Genomic DNA, 24413 nt, shown 5'->3' on the forward strand with positions numbered 1-24413 from the left:
ACTCCGAGAAACGTGAGAAACGAAGCGAAGACAGTAAGCGCTGTACAATATAATAGCACTGGTGCACTTTGCAAAATGATTCATAAACAGTGTGCAAAACTTCGACTGGGTACGGTTTTTTTTATTTTTTTTTATTTCCAGGTTCGCAGCGCGTTTATGCTTCGAACGTGGCCGGGGTGAAACTCATCGACTAGGAACATGCATCCTGCAGTCATTGCATGCACAGGACGCTTTGTTTAGATATATACACTTTTATTTCTTTCATAACTATGTACACAAAGAAAGAAACATGGCACATGTCAGCGAGAGCACTTGGATCTTTGGTGCTGCAGTCGACTCAGTAGAATCTTTTCTGTAGCCAACATTGGCAAATGCGAACGTGCATTCCGGCACGCAGCGTAAAGAAACGGTATTGATTTGCGGTAATACCTCGGTGCGTACTAATGCACTGGAATTACGAGCTTTGGAACACCGCTGGCAGTTCAAGCGTGAAGTCTAACAAGGGCTTCAAAAAATTCGCTCCGACTTCGTAATGAATAATATGAAATTAAATCCTGTATACACACTTCTTGCAAGGGCTTCAAACCATTTCAAACTGAAGCAAAATATATGTTGTTTGTACTTTATCAAAGCTACAAGTTTGGATTCGTTCGGCAGCAGGTGCAAAGGTTACTCGAAGTTTTAGTTTTGATCATAAAAAGAGCTAATCAATTGATCCTGGTGATCTAACCTTCCAAAACTGATCAAGCATAGCCAGGTAGCCGCGTTTTAGACGCTGAGAAGTAGTTCACTTAATGCAATTCAGTAGAATGACCACCACTAAAGCACTTCAGGAAACGGCAGAATATCATTTTTATTTGCTTCAGTAATTTGTGCGGGAATAATAAAGCGGTTACAGAGAGGAAAGGGAGAAGGAAAGAAAATTAAAAGAGTGAGAAAGGGAAAGGTTAGGAAGTTAACTGCAGCTTTCTTCCTGCTAGCCACCCTGCACATAGGAAGAGGGTAGAAGACCAGAAAAGTGAGAAGGTGGGAGAGGAGGACACAAACACGCAATAATAAAGGTTTGTCCTGTCTACATTTTGTTTTAAGTGTTAAGGATTCTCGAGAACCTAGTGCATGAGCTTGTGCAAAAACTGCATATGAGGCTAAGCGCTAACACCAATTATATTCTACAACTTATCGGTAATGCCTGAGTGGACTTACTACTGCAACAAAGGCTGGACCAAGAGCAACCATCAGTGTTGTACAGAGCCCAGTGGATGGCAACATTGGGACGAGACTCAAAAACAACTGGCAGTGATCGTCACTATGATTAACGTTAACATTAATCCGAGAACTTTGACACCTGCGTTCTAAGCATAACATCGTGAAAGTTATCCATAATAATGATTTTAATGTAATATCATTATGGCATTAGTAACAAGAAGCCACTGCCGGAGACGTAGACATTAAGGCAGTCGATGAAGGGATGCTGTCACCACGCTTTGCAAACTTTACACAAATGTGGTACAGAAAAAATTGGCGTAGAGACCATGTGCGATTTAAAGGAAGCAGGTGGTGTTTCTACGAAAATGAAGCGGCACTATATCGCCTGTCAGACCTGTTAATTGGCCGAGTAGATACATAAATCAGCGTTTAGGTAAGGGTAGCATGGTGCTCTTACTGCAGGGATCTTAGATAATCATCGGAACACCTTCACCTTGCATCCGAGCACTTCAGATGCCACAGATTATACAAGGAGCCCCACATGTAGCAGTCGGAGTTGCGCTGCGACCATCCTGGCCGCAAGCAGGGAACCATATGCGGCTGTCTCTCGTCGTCTCCTAGATGTGAACAGCCACTCCGCAGGCGTGCAAATGCTGGGGCTGCGCTGCTCTGCCACTCCAGCCAGCCGAGTCTTCGAGCGTAATGGTGGAAGGCGGTGCCTTGGACGGGCCTGGGCGGCCCGACTTCTCCGCGCCAGGTCGCTGGGAGGGGCAGGCTTCTTCGTCCTGCGCTCAGAGTAGCGAGACGGTATCAAACCAAGAGGCTGTGCTACTCTATGGAGTCGGAGGTGCAAGGAAATGCAGCCTCCTCTATTTCAGTTCATTCCTTACGAACCACACACAGTACCGCCAGAGAGGAAAAGCGAAATTTATTGAAACAGAACACTGCAGGTCTTGACCTGTTTGTACCAGTACACGCCATATTCTAGAAGAAGACAGCACGACAAACAAAAGGGAAGCAAACGTGTGCTCAATTTAAACCATCTTACCAATTTAGATGGAACCACGCGGAATGGAGGGTGCAATTGACGAGGTAAAAAAAATATCAGAGGCTCTTCACACTATTAAACCATCTGTTGAACCGGCGACGTAGCACCTGCAGTAGTGTTTAGCACGGCAGTTTCGCTATGGACGACTCTTAACTAGAAAACGCGCACTGCGAGCGTGTAACAATGTTGATACGTTAGTTCCGTTTTTCTTTAATTATCGACTTTAAAAACCTTCGTTAAGGCCGCATTATGTTATCCGAAAAAGTATGTTGAAAACTGTTTAGAAAGTTGACATTACATCTTATGAGCAAGAAACGCAAAAAAAAATTGAGCACCTGTTACGATGCAGTCACCTTATCTTAGGTCCTTCCTAAGTGCGTGAAATTGGTATAGGAAGATCAGCTTAATAATTTAAGATGGCAGGGGCGATCAAGGGGGGGGGGGGGTCGATTGGAAATTGGGGCAGGAAATAGTATATTAATTTATCATTTCCCATATCTGGGAGAAGCGCAAATTAATTGGATGGGCAAGCAGTTTCAAAATGTCTGACACTCTGCTTTGTAGTCAGACATGGGAAGTCTCAGATATGAGCATAAGTAATGCTAAAAGTGACGATAATAAAACATCATTTCTGGGGGAAATGCACAAAGCATCCCGTGGGTTGTGTAATGTCGATGCACGTTAAAAATGCCAAGGGGGACACTAAACTGGAGACGCGCACAATGGTCTCCCTTGTAGACCGCGTGCGGCTTCTGGATGTTAAACCCGAAGTGCCATACGAGGCCACGCGAATACATTTGCCGTGCCACCTAGGACCTTTTACCGGCAAAAGCTGCGGCGACAACACTTACGCTGGGGTGGCAAATATATGTTAATACCCTTTTCAGCCGCTGTTGGCGTGCCTCGCTGTTGAGGTGTGCGTTTAGTAATAGCGTTGGAACGCTTAACCTTCTGAAAAATGTGGCCTGCCTTGGGCCAAAGGTATGCAGAACATTCTTCGTAAGAATCAGCAACAGTGCACTTCAAAATCTTACATTTTAAAGCACATTAGCAGTCATTCTACCCACACCGCATTTAACAAACGGCAGAAAGCCTCCATAAATTGATTTTTGGGCAATGGTAAATGCAACACAATCTCAGTCCATCTCCGTAAGAAGACTTACGTGTGTAGGTTAAGGATTAAATCAACGCTCAGTCTTCGTCAAATTTCTGGAATTAGGCGTTCACTACGAACTTGAAATAGACTGTGAAAAATTAGGCCCAAAATATTATTTCGAGGACCTCTATTTGAGAAACAAAAAGGTGTACATGTTGGGTGAGATCATCCTTGCATGAATGTTTCAGTAGAATTGTTTGGCTGCGCTTGACTCGCTCTCAACAAGTCACTGGCAGGGAAAACAATATCAGTAGAATAAATCTGCATCTAGAGCATATACTGTACTATGCGATATTGTTTATTGCCTTGAGCTGACGCCGCGTTTGAATGGGAGCTGTTTTCAAAAAGCGGCCTACGTTATGCGCTCGTTAAGAATAAGGTCGGTGAATTCAAGAAGTAACTTTAAATGTTTATTTGCTTGTCCCTTCTTAGTAACTGGAGATATTAAAAGTAGGACTAGTGAAAGTTACTGCATTAAAAAGCTAGTGAAGAGTCCTACAGTCACAAGCAAAAAGGTACTAGTACTCACTAAACACAAGAATAGAAACAATTTCCCCATGCGTAGTTTGGTTTCAGTACTGTGTGATGGCTTGGCTTGTTAAATTTGTGCGCACACCGGAGAACTAAAAATGCGACCAGTGCCCAACACCATTGAGAGCTATAAACCAGAACGTGCTGACCGTAAATAACACACTTCGATTGGACATGCCGTGTACAAATCATGCGAGGCGACGACATCAAACAACCATACCGGACACACACAAAGGTTTAGGATGCAATAAAAGCACTGTGGGGCCCTGGCAACCCATCGCTCGACGCAACAGGTTGCGCGTGCCAAGCCCGCGTCATTCTGCGTTTTTCGCGTGCGAGCGGGTGCATCCGGGTGCAGCACCACCGCGCATGTCGGGCAAGTTCTTCGCCGCCAGCGCGGAAAGCATGCGTGCGATCTGGCCATTGGCTAGATAAAGGCCAAGCGAGCAGCGCACGGGAAAGTTCTGCGAGGGAGCGCAGCCCGCGCACTTCGTGGTTCTGGCGGTTCGGACCAGCCGCCGGCAGAACATTTTAATCTTGTTCCGTTAAACCGCAATAAACTGTGTTGTCGGTGCTTGTGTCGTGTCACTCGTCGAGCAATACCTCGGCCCGTGAACTCCTTTGAAGGGGGAGGCTCCCTCAGCACATATCGCAGAGAGTCAAACAAGCGCGGCACGCGTTTTCTGCGTCTTATATACTGGTTCGTAAATATGCCTCTCATTTAGGAGCTGGTGGCGCTTACCCGTTGAAGTAAGATACCAGCGTTAATTGTGAAGTGGCGATTGTAGAAACAGGTTAGTCTACCTAACCGCGCGATGCTGCCGAAATGTTTAATTACACGACCATTTTATTCACGCAAGTCTGTGCCAATTTTCTTCTACTACAATATTTTAGGGTTAAAGGAACTGTTACTAATCATGTACTAACTAGCAACTATAGGTAGTAAAAGGTAGGAAGCGGCGACTTTTACTAACTTCCTTAAAGAGGGTAGAAATATTTAGCAAAAATACAGTGAAAAGCTGTAAGAGTTATCAATTGCTGCACTTACTACCCTTTTCCTACCATCTTTTTAAGAGTATATAGTCTCAAGATAGCCTCTCAACATACTTCCTGTTGAAGATTTCCGGCAAAGCTACCGATAATAGTGGAAGCGCTGAAAAACTTGCACTATTGCCGGTCACAATTGGACGGCGGTAACAATAATTTTAAGTGGAATTATCACAAAAATTGTGTTTAAAACGATTTTCTTTATTTTTGGCACAAAGCTGCTGTCATCAACACCATCATCACCTTAACTGCACCCCCTGCAGGACAAAGGCCTCTCCCGCGGCCCTCCAATTAGTCCTATCCTGCGCCAGCTGCGCTACATGTTCTCCATGGAAACGTCTTAATGTCATCTGCCCACCTTATTCCCTGTACTCTCCTGCAGCGCTTGCCATATCTTTTAACATAATCCGTCACCAGAAGTTACCACCTTTTTTAAGCCTTCCGCATGACATGGCCAGCCCATGTTCATGCCCCTATCGTTCTGACTAAAACTAGGATGTTGTTAACTTGTGGTTGTTCCCTGACCAACGTTTGCTCTCTTCCTGTCTCTTAACGCTATACTTATCATTTTTCTGTTTTTTTTTGTTCTATTCTTTTCCGTTGCCACAGTGTGGCTCAGTGATTATGGTGCTCGACTGCTGACCGTAAAGACGCGGATTCGATTCCGGCCGTGGCGGTCGCATTTCGATAGAGGTGAAATGCTAGAGGTTCGTGTATTGTGCGATGTCTGTGCACGTAAGGAACCCCACGTCATCGAAATTATCCCAAGCCCTAAACTACGGCGTCCCTGATAGCTTGCGTCGCTTTGGGACGTTAAACCCCATATACCGAACCAAGCCAAGAATTTTTCTTTCCATGCGCTGTCCTCAAAATAATTTCAACGTCTTTCGTTAGTCCATGAAGTGTGTGCCCCATATGCAAGTACTGGCAAGATACACCTTTGATATACTTTCCTCTTAAGAGATACAGGTAAGTTCCTGTTAATGACTTGCAGGTACCTGCCAATTGCACTTCACCTCATTCGTTTTCGCCTACCTATTCTACCGTCTTGGTACGTTTCTGCAGTCGCTACCTGCCTTAGTTGACGTATTCGCTTGCCATTGCAAATGCATCGGCGCCTATTGTATACAGTTGCAGCTTTTCTTGGCTTGTGTACATTAGTTTAATTTTCTTCATAGTGATTTTTAGAAACACCGTTCTCTTTTGCCTGTTTATATCGTCAATCATGACCTGGACTTCCTTTCCCTGAGTTGCTTAGCATGGCAGTGTCATGACCAAACAGGAGGTTACTTAGGTATTCTCAGTTACCTTTTACCCCAATTCTCCCCTGTTCAGAGCTCTGAAAACCCCTGTAAACTCGCGATGGATAGTAATAGGGAGATCGTGTCTTCCTCCCTGATACTCTCCACGGCTGTTTATGCTTCGACTGAATCAAATGCTTTCTCGCGATCTATGAAGGCTACATGTGAAGCCTTCAGTCAACCAAAGGACTTGGCTAGCTTTCGGATACTGTACTCTTAAATGGACCATATTCGCAGCTTGTCTCATTGTGATCATTATCAGTCTAACTGCTGCAGGACAAAGGCCTCTGTCATGAATCAACTATTTGCCCGGTCCTGTGCCGTCTGTGGCCTCATTTCACCCCAAACTCCCTAATCTTACTCACCCGCCTCACTCTCTGCAGCCCTTTGCTGCTCGCGCCCTCTCTGGAAAACCACTCCATGTCCCATCGGTTATCTTTCGTTTGCATTACAAGTGCTGTCCATGCCCATTTCTTCTTGATTTCAACAGCGATATCCATAATCCGCGTGTGCTCTCAGGCGTGCTCAGCTCTCTTCCTCTCTGTTAGTTTTACACCGATCACTTTTCTTTCTACAGCTCGCTGCGCAGATCCTGAACTGAATTTGGAGCCTTTTCGTTAGCACCCAAGTTTCCGCCTCAGAGGTGAATATTGGCAAGATACAACTTTCACATACTATCTTTTTAAGAGATAATGGCTCTTAGACGAGATGCGAAATCAAATAATTTTATATGATACACTAAAACACCTTTATGTTGGGCGAATAGACGACAAAAAGCGTGGAACATGCTCGTAATACCACATAGGTAAAACAGCCACACCTTTAAAACAAACAGTCGCTCGAAAGAACCATTGCCATGAATTCGGGACAAAATATTAGTGTGTCCTTGGCCGCCACCACGTGTCGCATGGCATTGAACGTTCCGCAATAACGCGTTAACGTCATACGTGACGAAAGAAAGACAATGACCGAGTGGTTGCAGAACATAACGGGACAGTCTGCTAGGCTAAGCGGCACTCGCTAAGCGCTGTCCGGAATTATTCGTAATGCTGACTAGATTTAAGGACCTTGGGTGAAAATTACCCGCAGACTTTTTCTAATGAGAAGCTGTGGCCGACTATAAGCTCTTTTGCAAAAAAAGATAGTTTTTTTAACATTTATTTACGCGAAGGTTCGTGTTTCCCGGTTCGAATTAAAGTAAATCTCAACTGCATTATCTAAAAATTGTGACGAATCACTGCACAGAGTACAAATGGTAACTCTGTCTTCTATTCTGTTGGTCTCTTTGCGCGCGATTACAGAGGTCTAAGGAGCGCACAACGCCATAGATAGAGTCCCTCGTGACAGGGCTTTTGATTGTTTCTTGTGCGCATGTGTAATTTGTAAGCGCGTATGCCGCTTCCTATTTCTCCACTGTCACCCGTGGGGCAATCTGCTGGAACAGTTTCAATCGTGGAGTAAATATACTATGCGAAGTAAAACGAAAACCATGTGTCACAATGGCTCGCAGCCCGTTCCAGGTAACAAATTTCGCGGTGGGAAGCTTCGCGGCGCATGACGAAACGGCAACCGCGCGCTTCGTCAATAATTCGCCTTTGTTCGCTCGATCGGAGTCGTACTAACAAAGAACGTGTGGTACGCCAGTCTTTTGCTCTATCTACGCATTGCAGTATCGCGGCTGAACTGTTGACGTAATCTAGAGTAGGTGTAAGGTCCGGCCACAAATCTTTCATTATACGAAGCCTAGTGAAGAAAAAGTAAAATCCGTGGATACGCATGGTACGAAGCATTAAAAAAAAACCTAAGACGTCAGAAAAGCGGTGTGTCCCCATTGATTTTACATTTCAGATTATAGTCGTGAATCTCTCCCCCCTCCATCCTTTGTTATTATTGAAAGATTTTTTAATAAAACCAACAATGGCTAGGAAACAATTTACCTTTGCTCTCGTTTTATTCGCCGAGTTCATTTACACCTAAGGCGCAGTTGTTTTATGAAACGTTTCCCTAAATGTGGTAAAGTATGTTTTGGCGGATAATTTGGTCAGCATTAAATACTCTGCGTGCTTACTTCTCGAAGACCAAAATAGGGTGCTCGTACTACCCTTCGTGCGGCCAGTTTGACATTTGACCTCGTCGCTGTTGTTAACGACCCCAGCCGCGAGCGGAAAAAAGCGCGGAACACGTTCGGTGAGCTCGCGGCCGCGATGATGCCCATTCTCGCGCTGCCTCTTACCTCGGCGTGCAGTCGCCCGTATGGAGTGGAGTAATGCTGGCACTGTGTCTCGTGTTTGAAGCGGTCCACCTGCGCCTTGTAGGCAAGCATGCCCGAACAAATGGCCACCAGGCTGAGAGCAAACAGGAGCACTCCGGCCATCCAGACGGGCTGGTACTGGAGCCATACAAAGCCAGCCACGAATGCCACCGTGCCGCAGAGACCAAGCACGAGGCCGATCACCGTGGTGGCAAGAGGACCCCACAGACTTGGCTCGCGGCTGTGGCGTGGAACGCTGAACACTGGAGGCTTCATCCTCGGCTCTGAAGAACGATGCGAAAGAAAGAAAGGGAAACAAGGTTTCAGAAATTGTTGGTATCAGTTATGTAACGCCACGAACATGAGCGAGAAAACGGCTTTGGTATTCATTGCATCATCTGGGGAAATATGGTATGGTATGGTATGGTATGGTATGGTATGGTATGGTATGGTATGGTTATGACATAAGTTGTTTAACGGCCCAATTCCTATACAAAAGCTATGAGAGTCGCCGTAGTGTAGGGATCAGTGTTATTTTTGACCACCCGTGGTTCTTTAAGGAAAGAGTTAACGTGCGCCGACATCACACAGGATACAGGCCTTTTTGCATGTCCTTGGACTCAGCAAGTGAACCACACAGCCACTAAGCCACCGCGATCGGTAGTTTTGGAGGTATGTTCAGTGCGTAACGGAGGCGCGAATATCACTGCGCAATCAATAAAGCACCAATCAGGGTTTGAGCAAAGTTAAGAACCATAAGTTATTAGGCCTTTCTGTTTGGCTGGCCGCTGTACAAGAAAGGTCGTGCCGCAAAAAGTCGGCAACCCAAACAGCCGGGTCAGTCCGCATTCACTAGGAGCCCACTGTGTCCGCGCTAAAACATCGGACCTGACCTGTTATTTTACACAAAAATATTACTTGTCTAAATAGCAGGAGAAATCTACCTGTTCCATTGACACAAGGCGCAAGCTATTGAAACGGCGCCTGCTTTGCTCCAAAATGACGCATGAGGAGCAACTGACTTTGTTAAGAAATGTAATCTGAACAATACGTACTCCACGTGTCTGAGAAGGATGCCACGTTATATTCAGCTTTGTTTACTGGACCAAATCATGCTCTTTTTGGCTTGAGTAAATAGCATGTAAATTACACTAGCCGTTCAACAGTTCAATTTCCGCATGGCGCATAAACTCAGTAAATACAAGGCTAAAAATCAATCCAGGTTTGGTAATTAGTACCTCATATTGCAACAACTAAGGTCATTGTTGCAAATGTCGCTTATATGTACACGCGGCCAAACTTTATCTTCTTAAATCCAAGGTATACACGTCTTCCTAACCCATCCTCTTTCTACCAGGTGTTTCAGAGAAGACCAAGTAATTCTCGAAATTAGCTTTTTTGAGATAAAAATATGGCTTTTTCAGCATACCGTTACCACTGCTGGCGAACGCCAGAAAACAGGTGAATCGTTTTAAGTAATAAATTGGTTAACTTTTTTTAACAACTGACTTTATAACTATAACAGTTAGGCTCCTAATTGCACTCACAGACTTGTAGCCGGTCGCTAGTAAAAGCCATATTAGTTTCGGCAATTTAGAAAACGCGAATGCCCTTAGCGCTGTGGCCCGACCAAATTTGGGTTTTTTGACTAGTTGCGTGCACTGGAAAGGTTGCTTTGCCTGCACGCTTTTCGAAAGCGCATGTATTTTGGCACGATGTGTCCAGATTTTGTTGAGCTAGAGCGCCGAGGATAATCGCGGTTTAGAAATTCTATAAAACTGTTATGACCATTACTAACGGCCGGCTAGAAACTTCTAATTGCAACCAATCACCTGCTGCGACAGTTAAAAAAGTTAATTATCCGAAATTAGGTAACCAGTTTAATCCTTCAAACAATTCGCGGGATTTCCGGTGTCCAACAACACTGGTAATAGTACGCCGCAAAATCCGTTTTTTTTTTGCCCAAAAAGCCTATCTTTGAAAATTACTTCAACTCTTCCCTGGTACACTGCCTGAACATGGTATACTGCCTGAGTAGATATGCGCGGCTAGTGTTTAGCAGGATATCACTGTGGCAAATCCTCCTGCAAAATGTAAATGAAAGCAGAACCTAAAGCAAGGTGCGCCATTTGGTGCACAGCGCATATCCTTAAAAGATACTTGTCCATAAGGTTTTCTGAAACGAATTTACCACCACCTGCACCGTCGATCAAACCCAGCAGCATCACAGGAAGGCAGATAGGGACATAAAATAATAACAAAACAACCAGAGCATCTTAGCATGTTCTGTTTTCTTTTTATTGTTGGTATTTACATATTTCCGTGTTAAAAATAAAGAAACACTGGACTGTGGCACAGAGCTGCTTCTACAACACTCCGCTGGCCGCGGCAGCCAAATAATTTTTCAGAAGCCGCTTCAATTGTAGGGGCGTTGTATCTAAGCGGATTTCCTGTTTTTCGCCGCTGTTTTGGCTGAGGTTAAATTTGGAACGCCGCGCGTGCAGATTTTCCGCGAACATTAACCGGTCGTTCCAGCGCCGGGAACGTGCTATAGAAAATAGTAACGGAACCTTCACGTCGTCTCCGGTAAACACCGCTGTGGATTCACCGCCGCTTCCTTGAGCACTGATCCGCGTAACTATTGTCCTGTTTGAGTGAAATACGAAAGCTATACTTATCTCGTGCGCCTAAGATCTGGTGGGCGTGAAATGAAGGCACCCCGTCGTGCCCAGAAAGTCAGCCAGAAATAAGAAAGTCTGCAATGGACTGAAGCCAAACTTGCCGGCTTTATTTTGAATACCCTTATGTGAAAAGCAGAACCAGAAATGCACTGCTTTACGCGATCAATAGGCACGTACCGCTTATTTAATTGCAAATACTCCAGCAACTCCGGCGTCTCCCCCCGTCGCTTTACTTAACCCTGGCATAGAAAGCCTACGCAGTTTTTTTATTTCACCGTCATCTTGCTTGCCTGCACAGCAGTTGCGATGCTGCGCAGAGGTTTCTTTTTTGCTGAGCGCAGTATAAGAATACAGCAACTAAGGCCGGGCTCCTGGCGCTGTATCGACGTCCGGATGCGCATCGTGCAACAAAATAGAATTCGATAGGAGTGGGGCGAGGAACAACGCTGACGCGAACGCGAGGAGCTGGGCTGGTTGATTTACTTCTAGCGTGGTAAGCGCTGCAACAGATATGACCAAGTTGTAGGGAGAAAAAAGGGGAGAACTGAAAACTTCCATCTCATTTTTCTTCTTGCATTCTTTTCTTTTCGCACTGTGCGTGCGCACACGTGTATTCATGTATTTCGCAGAGATTATACAGGAAGAAGCGCTGAAAACACCAGGTAGCAGTAAACGTAAAAACGCACAATTCAAAGAGATCGTCAAGTTCAGTCCTAGCCATAGTATTACGGAGCACGCTTCGCCAATGAAAGTCTTGTCAATGCTTACATAGCGAAAACCAGGAAGAACTTTAGACACATGCTAGCACGTGCAGCTGGTAGACTCGCGAATGAACCCAACAAAGCCCCGCATGCCCTCTACTAAATGCGTGGGAAAACTTCGAACACCGAAGCGTGCTCCGTAATATGTTGCCAGCACCTGTGCGTGAAACTTCAATAAATTACGCATTTAATTTTCGGGCTTGCTATGTTCTACGCTGACATGAACATTTAAAACTGCGCGAGAGATTCAATAACTCTCGAGACGTGCGCACAGGTGCAACAGCTCTTTGTACAGCGCCAAGGCTAGCAGATCCAGGATGGAGGTTGCCTTGACGTCGCTTCAGCCAAAAAAAAAAAAAAGAATTCGGAGAAGAAAAAACAAAAAAATGACTGCCACTGACATACAGCTGTTGGATAATTCGGACCCCAACGTCGCCAAAGGTGAAGGAGACTGGGTTTGCCAAAGCTGTCTGAATTTGGAAAGTGGATTCCGGACAGGCTGTATCTTTCAGCTTGAATTTTATGTCAAGACCCCGTACTGTCCTTCCTGTGCTTAGATGAAGAGAGATATCACCATCATGTTACATTCATGTGCAATGCAACCTGCCATACTCATTCAGCGCAGGAGTCGAACATGCTGCGAGAAGTTTAGGACTCCTAAAATGAGAGATATGTAACGTCCACCCCAATTCGAAAACTGAAGATTCCAGCAGCCGCCGCGGTGGTTGAGTGGTTATGGCACTCGGCTGCTGGCCCGAAAGACGCGGTTTCGATCCCGGCCGCGGCGGCCGAATTTCGATGGAGACGAAATTCTATAGGCCCGTGTACTGTAGCATGTCAGTGAACGTTAAAGAACCCCAGGTGGTCGAAATTTCCGGAGGCCTTCACTACGGCGTGTCTCATAGCCTGAGTCACTTTTGCGACGTTAAACACCCATAAACCGTAAACCGAAGATTCTAGTGTTTCAGCCTGCAGGATTCATGATATTCGTACTGTCAGCGATACCGCGGTCGATACATTCCGCCTTCACTATTATGCGGCACCATGCGAACGGACTGTAGCGACTGTTTCTGTTTCGGGCCGAAATAAGCGAAAGGAGACACTGCTGGCACAGACAAAAATATTTCACAATGGTAATGACGTCGCTTCTGCCTTCAGAACGGGCGGCCGTAGTTCACGCGTTTATTAGCAGCGAAGCAGCTCCGCCATCTGTCGGTTAGGAGACAAAACTTTTTCCCCTCTTGTTCTTTCTCCAATCCAAGCCAAGCTCTGCCACCGCGCCCTCAAAGCGTGGTTTGGCCCTGTGTTGATAGACGGCGCAGCTTCGTCTGTCTTGCTGCATGCATGCATACTTGGTATAGTGTACTGCAACTAGTTCACTCTAGTCTTGGTGAGTCAGGTTAATTCATTGGGAAATCCTGTTTTTTGTTTTGTTTCTTCTCTAGCATCACCGGAGAAAGCATCTGGTCAGAGTAATTCTTGACAAAGACCGGCTCTGAATGCCACTCGTGCGAAACTTAAGCGCAAACCGAAGTTTCACCGGGAGAACTATAACACCATTGAAGCTTTTATATTATAAAGAATGATTTGTAGGGGGTATTAGCGGGAGAGAAACAAGGACATGAGAGGAACACAGGACACAGGAGCGCTCGTCCTGTGTCTATCTCATGTCTGTTTCGGACAGGACTTTCACACCAAAGATTTAAGGCATAAAGAGGCGATAGCCCATTTCACAATTTTTGAGTGCGCCGAGTTGAAAAGCAAGAGTTCCTTACTGGTTCGAAGGCAAGTACCCCTAGCATAAATGGTCCTCCCGGAATGCTAGTTTTAAGTCTAAAAACTGTAGTGTTTATTAATTGGGATCTCATGTGTAAACGCTAGGCCACGACCTTTGAGGTTAAAAACACTTAAAATCATAGAAACATTACCTTTAAAAGAACGGTCAAAATCAGTATTTAAAGATCAGAAAATCATGCAAATATTTAAAAATTTAAAAACAGCTCCTTCTAAAAACATCTGGCCGAGTTCACTGTCCAAAGCTGCTAAAAAAGTTCGCATAAAATAGGGGTGACACACGACCCAATACATATACCTTTTCTCTTCAGGTGAGGTTCCTGGCTAAAAACGATAAAAATGACCCTGATATACTGCTCCAATGCCTTCAAAAAGTTTTCCACTGACATACCGACGGCATTCTGGAAGGCCATTTCTCCTGTAACTTTAATGCATGACTGTACTGTTGCCAGCAGCCTAGCATGCGGCACAGAGTAAAACAAATATTCTATGTAGAGCGAAAAAGCGCATCTTAATTTTTGATGTGTGTCTAAGAATTCAGAAGCATCCAAGGAGTTAGTTGCCTGGAAGGGGTCGTCCAATTTAAGTAGGTTAAGCTTCCTTTCAAAGAAATAAATGGCCAACATTATGCTGCCAGGAACCATACTCGCTCACAATAGTTCGCAGGGGGATGTCAGGTTTGTGGGCATTTGCTGAGAACAACACTAAAAGAGAGTTCCGTTTACTTTCGGCGGTATCATAGGCCATTGTCGGCAGCTTCAAGTCTTTACAGAACGTAGTAAACCTCGTCTTTACTTTCACATCACCTTTTCTAATGGCAATGAAATTCTTCTTTACAGCTTGCAAGGCTTTTTCGTCGCAAAAAATCTTTTACATAAACCTGAACTTTTCATCTGTGTCTGACTAAAGGCAACACAGGTCATTTATTTTCGAACATCGGGGTCAAAAATGTGCGTATATTCGTACACGGGGCGGGCGCTCCGTGCTCGTTTTGAAGAAAGCGCCACTCATATCAGCGGCACTCTATGGGCCGGTTTTTACGTCCACATTACACGCATTATACGTCCTCAGTATACCCACTGACATGCAAAAGTTGTACCTAAGGTGGCGTAACGTTACAACAAAACAGTGTCTAAACATAAAAATCGCGAAGCCCCTTTGATTTCGTTATAGCAAGGTCCAACTTATACCTGCTCTTCTGGGCGGCGCAACAGCCGGCATTAACTTATGAATGCGATTACGTGCGGCTCTAGATAACGGTAGCTTAGATGCGAACTTGTTTAAGCCCTGCCCCATCGCGTTCGGCTGATGTGGAAATGGATGCGACGCGCGCATGTTGCTCCATTCGCGTAAACTTGGATTCCAGGAGCTTAAGATTCAGTGACTTAAGAGCCGGCACAATGCGCACAATACGGGATGGGAAATTCACTTCCTGCTGACACCTCTTTTCACAGCTTTCGCACCTCACGGGCAGCGGCGATGACACCCCAGAAGACGCTCTCCTGTAAGTTATTTTATTGTTTTGACACTTTGAATTACGAAAAAGGAGACGGACACGGAAACCGGAGGTATCCAGGTGCAATTAATTCGCATTCTGCTTAAAGTTTTATCCGTCTGCTGCAGAAAAAGAACACGTGATAATGGGTGCAACAGGGCAGAAAACTGAGCTAGTTGGTATACGTTCATTATGATAACACGCACGCACGCACGCACGCACGCACGCACGCACGCACGCACACACACACACACACACACACACACACACACACACACACACACACACACACACACACACACACACACACACACACACACACACACACACACACACACACACACACACACACACACACACACACGCACACGCACACGCACACACACACACGCACACGCACACGCACACACACACACGCACGCACGCACGCACGCACACACACTGTAGATCCCCCTGCTGGGCGGAAAATACCGGGGAAATAGGCACACAAGCATATGAGCTCAGAAGAAACGTTCCCCAAACGGGCACATTAGAAACTATTTTTACTGCACGCGTGTACATCGAGTGAATTCATATCCTCAAGCAACAAGTCAGTCTCCTTTTGGCTGAAATCTAGCGAAAGGACACCGACCCAATCACCAAGCTTCCATCCTGACGCCATTCGGAGCGCTTCAATAATTTTATGATTAAGCCTCTTGTTTGCATGCGCCAAAACCGTGGCCATATAGAACAGCTTTCTTCATGTATGCCTGAAATGTTTTCTTTTGCTTTTGTATAACTCTTTGCGCATTTCCCCTATTTTTGTTTCATGACGCATGACTAATTTGTACCTTTATCACTTTTGTGAGTTGAGATATGTTATTACCTGAACTCACTTGTTTTTGTCTGTTTTGATACACTTTTACTATGCTTTTTTTTAAACCTATTTTCCGAAAACCTCTGTGTTTGACCCCCTTATACAATGCCTCTCCGGAGGCCTGTAAGGTATGTGTAAATGAAATAAAATAAAATAAAAAGTATAATAAAGTGAAATAGAAAGGGACCGATGCCCCTCGATTTCACGATAGTTCGTTTGCTCACTGATGTACCCGTAATTAAGATACGGTGAGCAAGTGGTGGCTGTAAAGTCATGAACAGCGATAAAGGGATATGATAGGGTTGGAAATGACGCCTAGCTGTCATTGCCACAGCGCTTCTGGGACAACAGCTGGAATTTTCAGGGTCGCACAATAACGGTCGCAGTGTCAAAGAATAAAGAAAGCCCTGCGGGTCGCAAGCGGCGCGCGGTCCGGGGCCATGTGCTTAATTTCCTATTGAAACACACAACAGGGCATTTTCGGTGGTCACGACAGATTTTCCTGCAGTATTTTGGAACCAGACAACAGACATTTGTGTAGTAAAAGAAGATTTTCTGCAGTATTGAGCAGTCTCCTGTCCTAACGACAGAGTAAGTTTTGTCCCAAAAGCAGGCTACTTCGCAATACTGCAAGAAAAATCTGTCGTAACGACAGGATGACAAAAAATTCTGTTCTGTTTTGGGACCGGACCTGTCGTATTTTTCGGCTTAGTCAGACCGTTTGTATGGCGACATCGTCTTATTGACTTTTCGGCAAAGATCTTTTAAACTTGAGCGGGGCAGAAAGGGTGGCTTTGACCGGCAAACTTTAACAGAAGTATATGGCGGGGCGAGGGCTTAAAGTCTGGTTCAATCGAAGGGCCATTAGTTGTAAGGGCCAGTGATTCGATCACAGGTGGATAGGGAAATAAAGAGCGAGAGAGAGAAAGCAGCTGGTAGTAGCCTGTTTTAGACGTCGTTTTAGACAAAGGGGCGTAGTTATAGTGTACAAAGAACTGCATACATAGAGAATGAAGATAAGTAAAAAATACTGCAAACAACAAACATGCCCAGCTTCTCCGGGAGGCGGGAAAGAGAAAGAAAAAATTCTAGACGGCTTACATCCATTTTGGATTTGGGGAAGCTCGACGCTTTGTTTACTTCGTGCAGGTTGCCAGGGGGAGACATTGCACTGTGTTTCCCATTGTTAATGGGTAGCCTTAGAGATCAGTGGTGTGAGGCCACGGGTTTCCCTATTTCTTCCAGCCGTTGTGTAGTGCTGTCGACCTTTTATTTTCAGCACCGTCGGGTTAAAAAAAAATGTTATTATTCTGACCAAAAATCGCGGTGAAAGTTTCAGAACCATAGAGAAGTGGTCCGGCCACCGCTGACGAACAATAAAATATGGTTGCCTCTTTCCGACTCCCCTAACTTTAGGCACTGGAAGAGGATTTTAAAAAAAACAAGAGAAAGAATGTTGTCACAGCTGGCACGACTACGTATAGCAGGTACTCTGTGCTTTCCTTAAACTAGTGCAGCACGGAGACCGAGACATGAAATCGCGGCCGAACTTACCTGGTGCATCTCAAGCTAGCAAATTCAACTACTCTAGGGACCCTTTTCACATCTCGCGAAGCGCAGGTCTTTCAGGCGTGTCATTCTACAGCAATGGAGATACGCTATCAGCTGCGTCTGCAGTCCATCCGGTGCCGGCGTTGTTTCGTTCACCACAGCAGCTTTCTTCGGCGCACCTCACGGAGCACAATTTGGCCGCTCCGGCGTTTTTTTTTTTTTTCTGACAAACTGTTTATTATTAGCGCTCTTGTGCCTAGCGGGTGGGCGAATGGGTTTTCGCTTATCTAGCACTGTTCGCTCATTATTACATTCGTCTGGATTCGTTTAGTGGGCTCGCTCAGCTGCAGGTGTCATTCCCCTTGTCAACAGCAGAAATTCACTTTTATGACCCACAGTAGCGCAAATGAGAATTGTCCAAGAGAAGTGGCCGTTAGGGATGGTGACTCTAGGGGCGAAACAGTGTCTGAAGGCTGCTGCGCCTGAGTTGGCGAACAAACAGAGCCCGCTGCAAGGAACTAAGTGTTATTCAGTACACCAAGGGAAACAGGCACATGATCCCCTCCTTCTCGTTATTGGAGGCAGTGGAGAATTTTTCATGAAACAAAAACGGCAACGGAAACTGTTGAATAGAATACAGAGAAGATGCAGAGATACGTTTCATGTTGACCTGTTTCGTCCGTAAAGTTGATTCATGTAATATAGGAAGGTTTACAAACTGTCATGCAACCTTTCGCCGCCACGTGAACAGCCCAGGGCTGTTCAGAACAGTCATGAAATTACAGAGCGCTAGTTCTCTAACTTTACACGCCTTCGAGAGCTAATCAAAAGAGCAACATGGCGGCTCATATCTGGCATGCCTGTCGACTCTAAAAATGTCGAAACAGAGGTGAATATTTCCTCAGGATCAGTAATAGGGCTGCCGCTGCGACCGTTCACCCGCTGCTGTGAAAATGAGCTAAGGCTGTGCTGCCATCTTTTGCAGGCGGGCGTACACAAGCACATTGCTAGTATTACCAATGGCCATGAGATGGCGCGAAAATCAAATTCTTGCTTGCAGGGATTTTTGTTGCAATGGGAATGAATGGGATGCTCTCTTGATAGCCCGTATGTGCGTCTGTTAGGTCGGTGGCTCGGCACGTCCTTTTGGAGCACACCTGCCACTACCACCACGCAAAATAATGTTCCGCACGACTACTCGCAGACACCCATACTTATTGTATCTGCCTCAACACTGTCCGAATTCAAAATTTAATGGGTGGGCTGTGTAAATGTTCGCAAGTTTCGAACAGAGATTAGAATCTAATAATGGTCGGATTCGTCGATCGAAACACTTTTCACGTTCATGTCAGTGCGTGTTTAAAGCTATTCGAAATGAATCGAATATGTTCTCAAGTTTTGAATTCTCATTGAATAATTAAAATTAATTCCGAATAAGGCACTCCGTAGTTTCTGTTTTTTCTTCTGACGGCAGAACGCCCACTGCGAGACTGCCCCGTGAGCTATCACTATCTATCTGCGCGGGATGTACCGTTCGGCACTGTGACGCTGTCGATTCAAATAGCGGCGTTCATAATGCTCCTACATAGCGATCCATCAAGCCGCAGATAGGTTCACGAAATTGTCTTGATGCCCTATATCAGAGGTCGTGGCTCATATGTAGCTCTTGGCCTTGTCATCGACTGCGATGTGGCGCTCGGTTATTCGCTGGCATCATCAGGAAGGAAATATAATTTCCCTATGCGCCTAAATTGACAGCTATTGCTATAGCTCCATAAATTAAAGCGCCGTATAGCAGCGCCGCCATAGCACTACACTGTTTCGCGGGATGATTCGTTTTGTACGAATATTCGCATTAGTGCATCAATGCTGAAAACCTCTGGTTCGTTTGCGTTTGTGTTCTATAACTTTTCGGTTCGTATATGATTCGGTTTACAGCAACACTATTTGCATTCGATTCGGCAGCGCTTCTGCATTGTTCTCATGAAGTATATAACTATTATTTCGGTTTTAAAAGCCCAATTAATACTTATTATCGCACACCTATTTCATGGTCATATAGTTGTCGGAAGTTTTGCTCCCATCGACCAATCTGCGCTCTCATCCCCAAAGCGTTATCACTTCAGCAACTGTAAGAGTGCTGACGCAGCATGTGCTGCTGTTTCTCGCTGTTAAAAACTGATTTACTGTAATCCCATTTTATATGACATTCTGTAATGAAGCCTCCCCGCGCTCTTCAATCATCTACTTTCTTCTAAGAAAAGAAGCACATCTTTCGCAATAAAGCAGCCAATTACTTTCGGAGTTTTTGTTTATTTGTTTTTGATTGTAGGAATTCGGGTCTCTATTTTGGGACGCAGCATAATCTTCTGCCCACTGGAAAAGTATACCTTAGTACACACTGTTTCAAGCCGATCTATTCCTGCATTTCGATCTTGTGCTACATTTCCTTTTACAGCCTTCTCGTCATGTTGAGCGAGAACACAGAGGAATCCCCTTTTCAGGACTTAGTGCATTATCCACTTTAAATTCACTGAGCTATCATTCAAGGCGTCCGTGCGAGGCATCATGAGCAAGGGAGCCCTTTATGAAGTCGTAACGGAAGTGCACATGGTACACAGTTACAAACTCTAATTTGCAAAAAAAAAATGCTGGCATTTTCCTTCTGTTTCTCGGCCGCTACTTCGCGCATTTGGAGCTGGCTTCCAAGCTTTTGCGGTTTTCATGCCACAAATTTGCCACGATGTTCTTTAAGGGAATGAACGCTGAGTATTGAGCAACTCACACTCACATCGGTTGAGGCGTTTTTTTCTCTGACTTCCTAGCTCCAGTTCATAGATGGTTGCCAAGCTCGAAGAATTGGTCTGCTCAGAAAAGATTTTGAATCCATAGCTCCATGGCTTGAGTATGTAAAGCTTTTTTTAATTTGGAAAAAAGATACGTGTTTGTCTTCCAATTATTGATAAAAAAAAAGGTTTGCAGAAGTCCCCTATGTCCCATAGAAATTATCTCTCTCTTATTGATCTCGATACATCAACTGTGTTATTTCCTAAGCAGCGCACTCAGCCGTGGTTAAAAAGTGTTTAAACGTTAGCGTGAAACGATCTTTCTATTTAGCCGAGTTCTCTGAGAGGTGCTTCTAGTGTCAACTGAGAATAGAAGAATTAAAGTTCCCCTACACCGAAAGGATTGTACAGCTGATGAGGCAATATACTTGGATTTGGTGATTTGAATTCATAGAGCAGACACAGGACAAAAAGAACACATACATACACGCTGAAGACCGAGTCTAACGGGTGTTATCAGGTGTCATGGTTTGGTAATTTGCTGAAATCTCAAGATAGAAACTTCTACTATCATCGCCAGGAGCAGGCTGGCAAAGATGCATTATGTACTGGAACGTTTCCATGCTTTTGCGGGGGCTTCATAGCTGGAGGTCCCCTTTAGAAATGTTTATTGAAAAACAGTTTTGTTGAACTGACTCCTTTAGAGCATTTTTAAAAGTATGCACTTGCGTTCCTGATCGATTAGTCATAAAGTATCGCCTACTGTCGGTCTTTTTGGTTGGACATACTCCTAGGCATCACCGAATCGCTATAAACAAGTTTTTCATTTCGATCAAATGTCTATACATTGTTTTTAATAAAGGGTTGAAAATAGGTGTGAAAGTTGCCTTTTTTGTAATTTGATTCCACATCAGCACAGCTATTAGTCGACATAAAGCATTATAATAAAATGATGGACAGAACTAATGAATATATATTCACCATGGAAGCTCCCATAGAAACCCATATATCGATATGTCGTTTTTACGGAGTAAAATTTTCCTAGCAAGGGACATAACGAAACATAATAAACCCCACTGACCATTTTGTGTATTTCAATTTGTAACAGTGCTCAACACTCCTGTATCCATTAAATGCAACAAACTGTAATTACTGCGCATAAGCCGCACTGTCGAGCACCCCGCCAAACAGCTGGGCCTGAACGGAACGTTTTCAACACTGCTATTCTAGCCTATTCTAAAACCATGGCTTGGACACAAAAAAGCTTTGGCGATGGCGCTACACACTGCACCGAAACTAAGACGCGTGGTCAGCTGAACAACATCACGCAACATGGTGCTCACGACCCGCTGCGCCTCGACAGTTCCGCCGTTTTCCAATCGAGTTGACCGCTTGGCAGTGTGGTGTGCCTTACGAATATCAACGCACCGACAGTTTCACAACCAGGGGGTGCTCGGTTTCGCGTCTTGAAGGCTCCCTCAATACAGATCGGCGGCCGACTAAATTTTGGCTACGCTGTCCTCTGTCTCCACATCGACAGGAAGTGCGCTGACATGCAAGAGGTGCGGACAAGGTGACGTACGGTTGTAACGAAGCAACGGCCATACTACAGAAATCGCGGAGCCCAGCTCTTCGATTTCGCTGCAACGACGTTCAACTGAACGCGAATTTCGTTAAAAAGGAAAAGAAACCTTGCAGGTCCAGACCCTTCAATTGCGCGAGCACGCGACTTCAAAAATATTTTCCAAGGTGCCAGAGGCAACGAAGGGAACATAAATGCGCTACAGTGCAACACAATTAATACAGGTTACCTTCGAACTGACCCAGTCTTTTCAAAATACAGATTGATTAAGAAGCAAATTTTGTTGTGAAATTTATGACGCTTTGCATGTAACTCAAGGCAGGCACATACGTGAGGCGTGGCGACAAAATAATGTTCGCATTCGTACTGCAGAAACTGTAGCAAAAGGTATGAGACAGAGCGCTTGAAATATAGTTGGGCTATATTGCGTAACTGATTTGAAGCTGATATTTTCATTAGTAATTTACCTTTACACTATGTTTAGTTTGAAGGGTAAAATAAACCATTGAATTTAACATAAACGTCATGCTCTAATTTTCAACATCAACATAATGCTTCAACCTAACTTGTAACGTTACTATACAGTTTAATACCATTTATATTGTCTTATTCTAATGATTGCTGCCTCTTAGAACTTGGGCAAAATGTAGGAGCGTAATCACGAAGAATAGAAAAAACCGGGACAAGAGCACTCGCTCCGTCATTCTTCCGTCGTTATTGTTTGCTTGTTGTTCGGCTTCTATATTTTGCTGTAGCAGCTTTGATGTGAATACTGCATTGCAGCTTCTTTCAGACTTCGCTGAATGCTGCTCATATCATGCGAGACAACCGGACTTATTTAAAAAGTATGAAGAAGAAATATGACGCCTGAGGCACTTCAGGAGTCGTGCTGTGAAATGCGGTGTTATCAGGCGGCACAATTTATGAATTACACTACTCACAGCTGTTATATGCGTGAAGGTGCCAGGGAAGTTTCTCGTATTATTCGACGCAAAATGTGTTCTCAGCGTCGCGTAATGCCACGAGTGATATATCTAAATATGAGCTTTAACGAAACGAATTTCCAGTTATATGGGACTAGAAGCACTACAGTCTTGAAGCTCCCTTTGTAATTAATATGTCTGACAGAAATGCTTTCGACACGTTAGGCTCACTGGCTACTGCTATTCGCCTAAACATTTCATCAAGTCAGTTTTCATACGCTTCACGACATAGAGTATGTGGATAGTTGAGCTGGGCATAACAGATCATCGTGCCGGCGTCACAGCCAAATAATTCAAAACGCACTGATTTCGGTTTTGAAACCATGTAATGTCGATTCGCTTACCATTGTAGATATGTAACTTCCTGTTTCACGGTGTCGGTTTTTTTTTCTATGACACCTGCCGACAGAGTGGCCGTCCACATTCCATTTATTCCGTAACTTGCCTGAATTCGTTTTCAGCGCCGAGGCGTACCCGGGCCCAGGAAATGTGGAAAGCTTTCCTAATATGCACAGCTGCCGCACGTTCTGCGTGGCGCTGCTCACTCAAAATCACTAGAGCCACTAGATAAAATCACCTCGCGAATTTCGTTTCGAATAAATCGCATCAATCCCTACAATTGTTTATAACCAACACTTCAAGACTGCATTAGATAGTATTGTATAAATAGGAGCATCTATTTTTTTTCTTATACTGTATTGCAGCACTCTATGCACTGTATTATATTTTATTACCCACCACATCAAGAACCCATTAGATAATACTGCATATCTAGGAGCCATCATTTCTGTACTACCAATTACTTTTCTGCGTTGTACGTTGTTTTTGCAACCTTATGTAACCACTCCCCTCTATAATGCATCTTGCCCTGAGGGTATACGAAATAAATACAAATAAATGAATGTCCGGTACATTCCACTGGCTTTATATGGCCGTTAATTGGAAGGAGTTGGTGGAAGCAAAGCAACAATTTCATAGGTCAGATTTTGAACCAAGGAGGGTGGTAAGCCATGATGATCACCATGTTAGCGCACAGCCTCCCTGAACGTTCTAGTTTTGGAAACCTTATGACGTAAATATTATCCCCATTCAGCTACATGGTGGTCGCTATGGCGGCGAAAAGATGTCACTGGTTGATAGTGTGCACTAGGGTGAAAACACCGCTCTCGGCGGAGGCATGTTGGGTCCCACTCTCCCATTCAGCTGCATAGAGCGCAAGCGGCGGCGCGCAGTTTCGAAGGAAAAACTGCAGCTGCCGCGTGGATTCCAGGAAATTTGGCATTCTACCAAGACAGAGTGGTAGCAGAGTTTGTTTAAACAGTGAATCAGACTTAGTTACTCTAGAGTATACCATCTTTCGCAGCTAATCTGCTGAGAAAGTCGG

The 24413-nt window shown here is 44.7% G+C and overlaps 1 protein-coding gene across 1 annotated transcript in view; it reads right to left on the bottom strand.

Annotated features, from left to right (window-relative positions):
- Nucleotides 1-238: 238 nt before the first annotated feature.
- Nucleotides 239-24413, bottom strand: part of LOC144115396 (uncharacterized) — a 29356-nt gene continuing 5181 nt past the window's right edge. The window contains exons 2-3 of the mRNA XM_077649770.1: nucleotides 8523-8824; nucleotides 239-1991 (exon numbers count right to left, since the gene is read on the bottom strand). Coding sequence (XP_077505896.1) covers nucleotides 1824-1991; nucleotides 8523-8816 — 462 coding nt within the window. The 5' untranslated portion in view covers nucleotides 8817-8824 and the 3' untranslated portion in view covers nucleotides 239-1823. The remainder of the gene's footprint in view (nucleotides 1992-8522; nucleotides 8825-24413) is intronic.

Source organism: Amblyomma americanum, chromosome 1, assembly GCF_052857255.1.
Source record: "Amblyomma americanum isolate KBUSLIRL-KWMA chromosome 1, ASM5285725v1, whole genome shotgun sequence".
Lineage (NCBI taxonomy): Eukaryota > Metazoa > Arthropoda > Arachnida > Ixodida > Ixodidae > Amblyomma > Amblyomma americanum.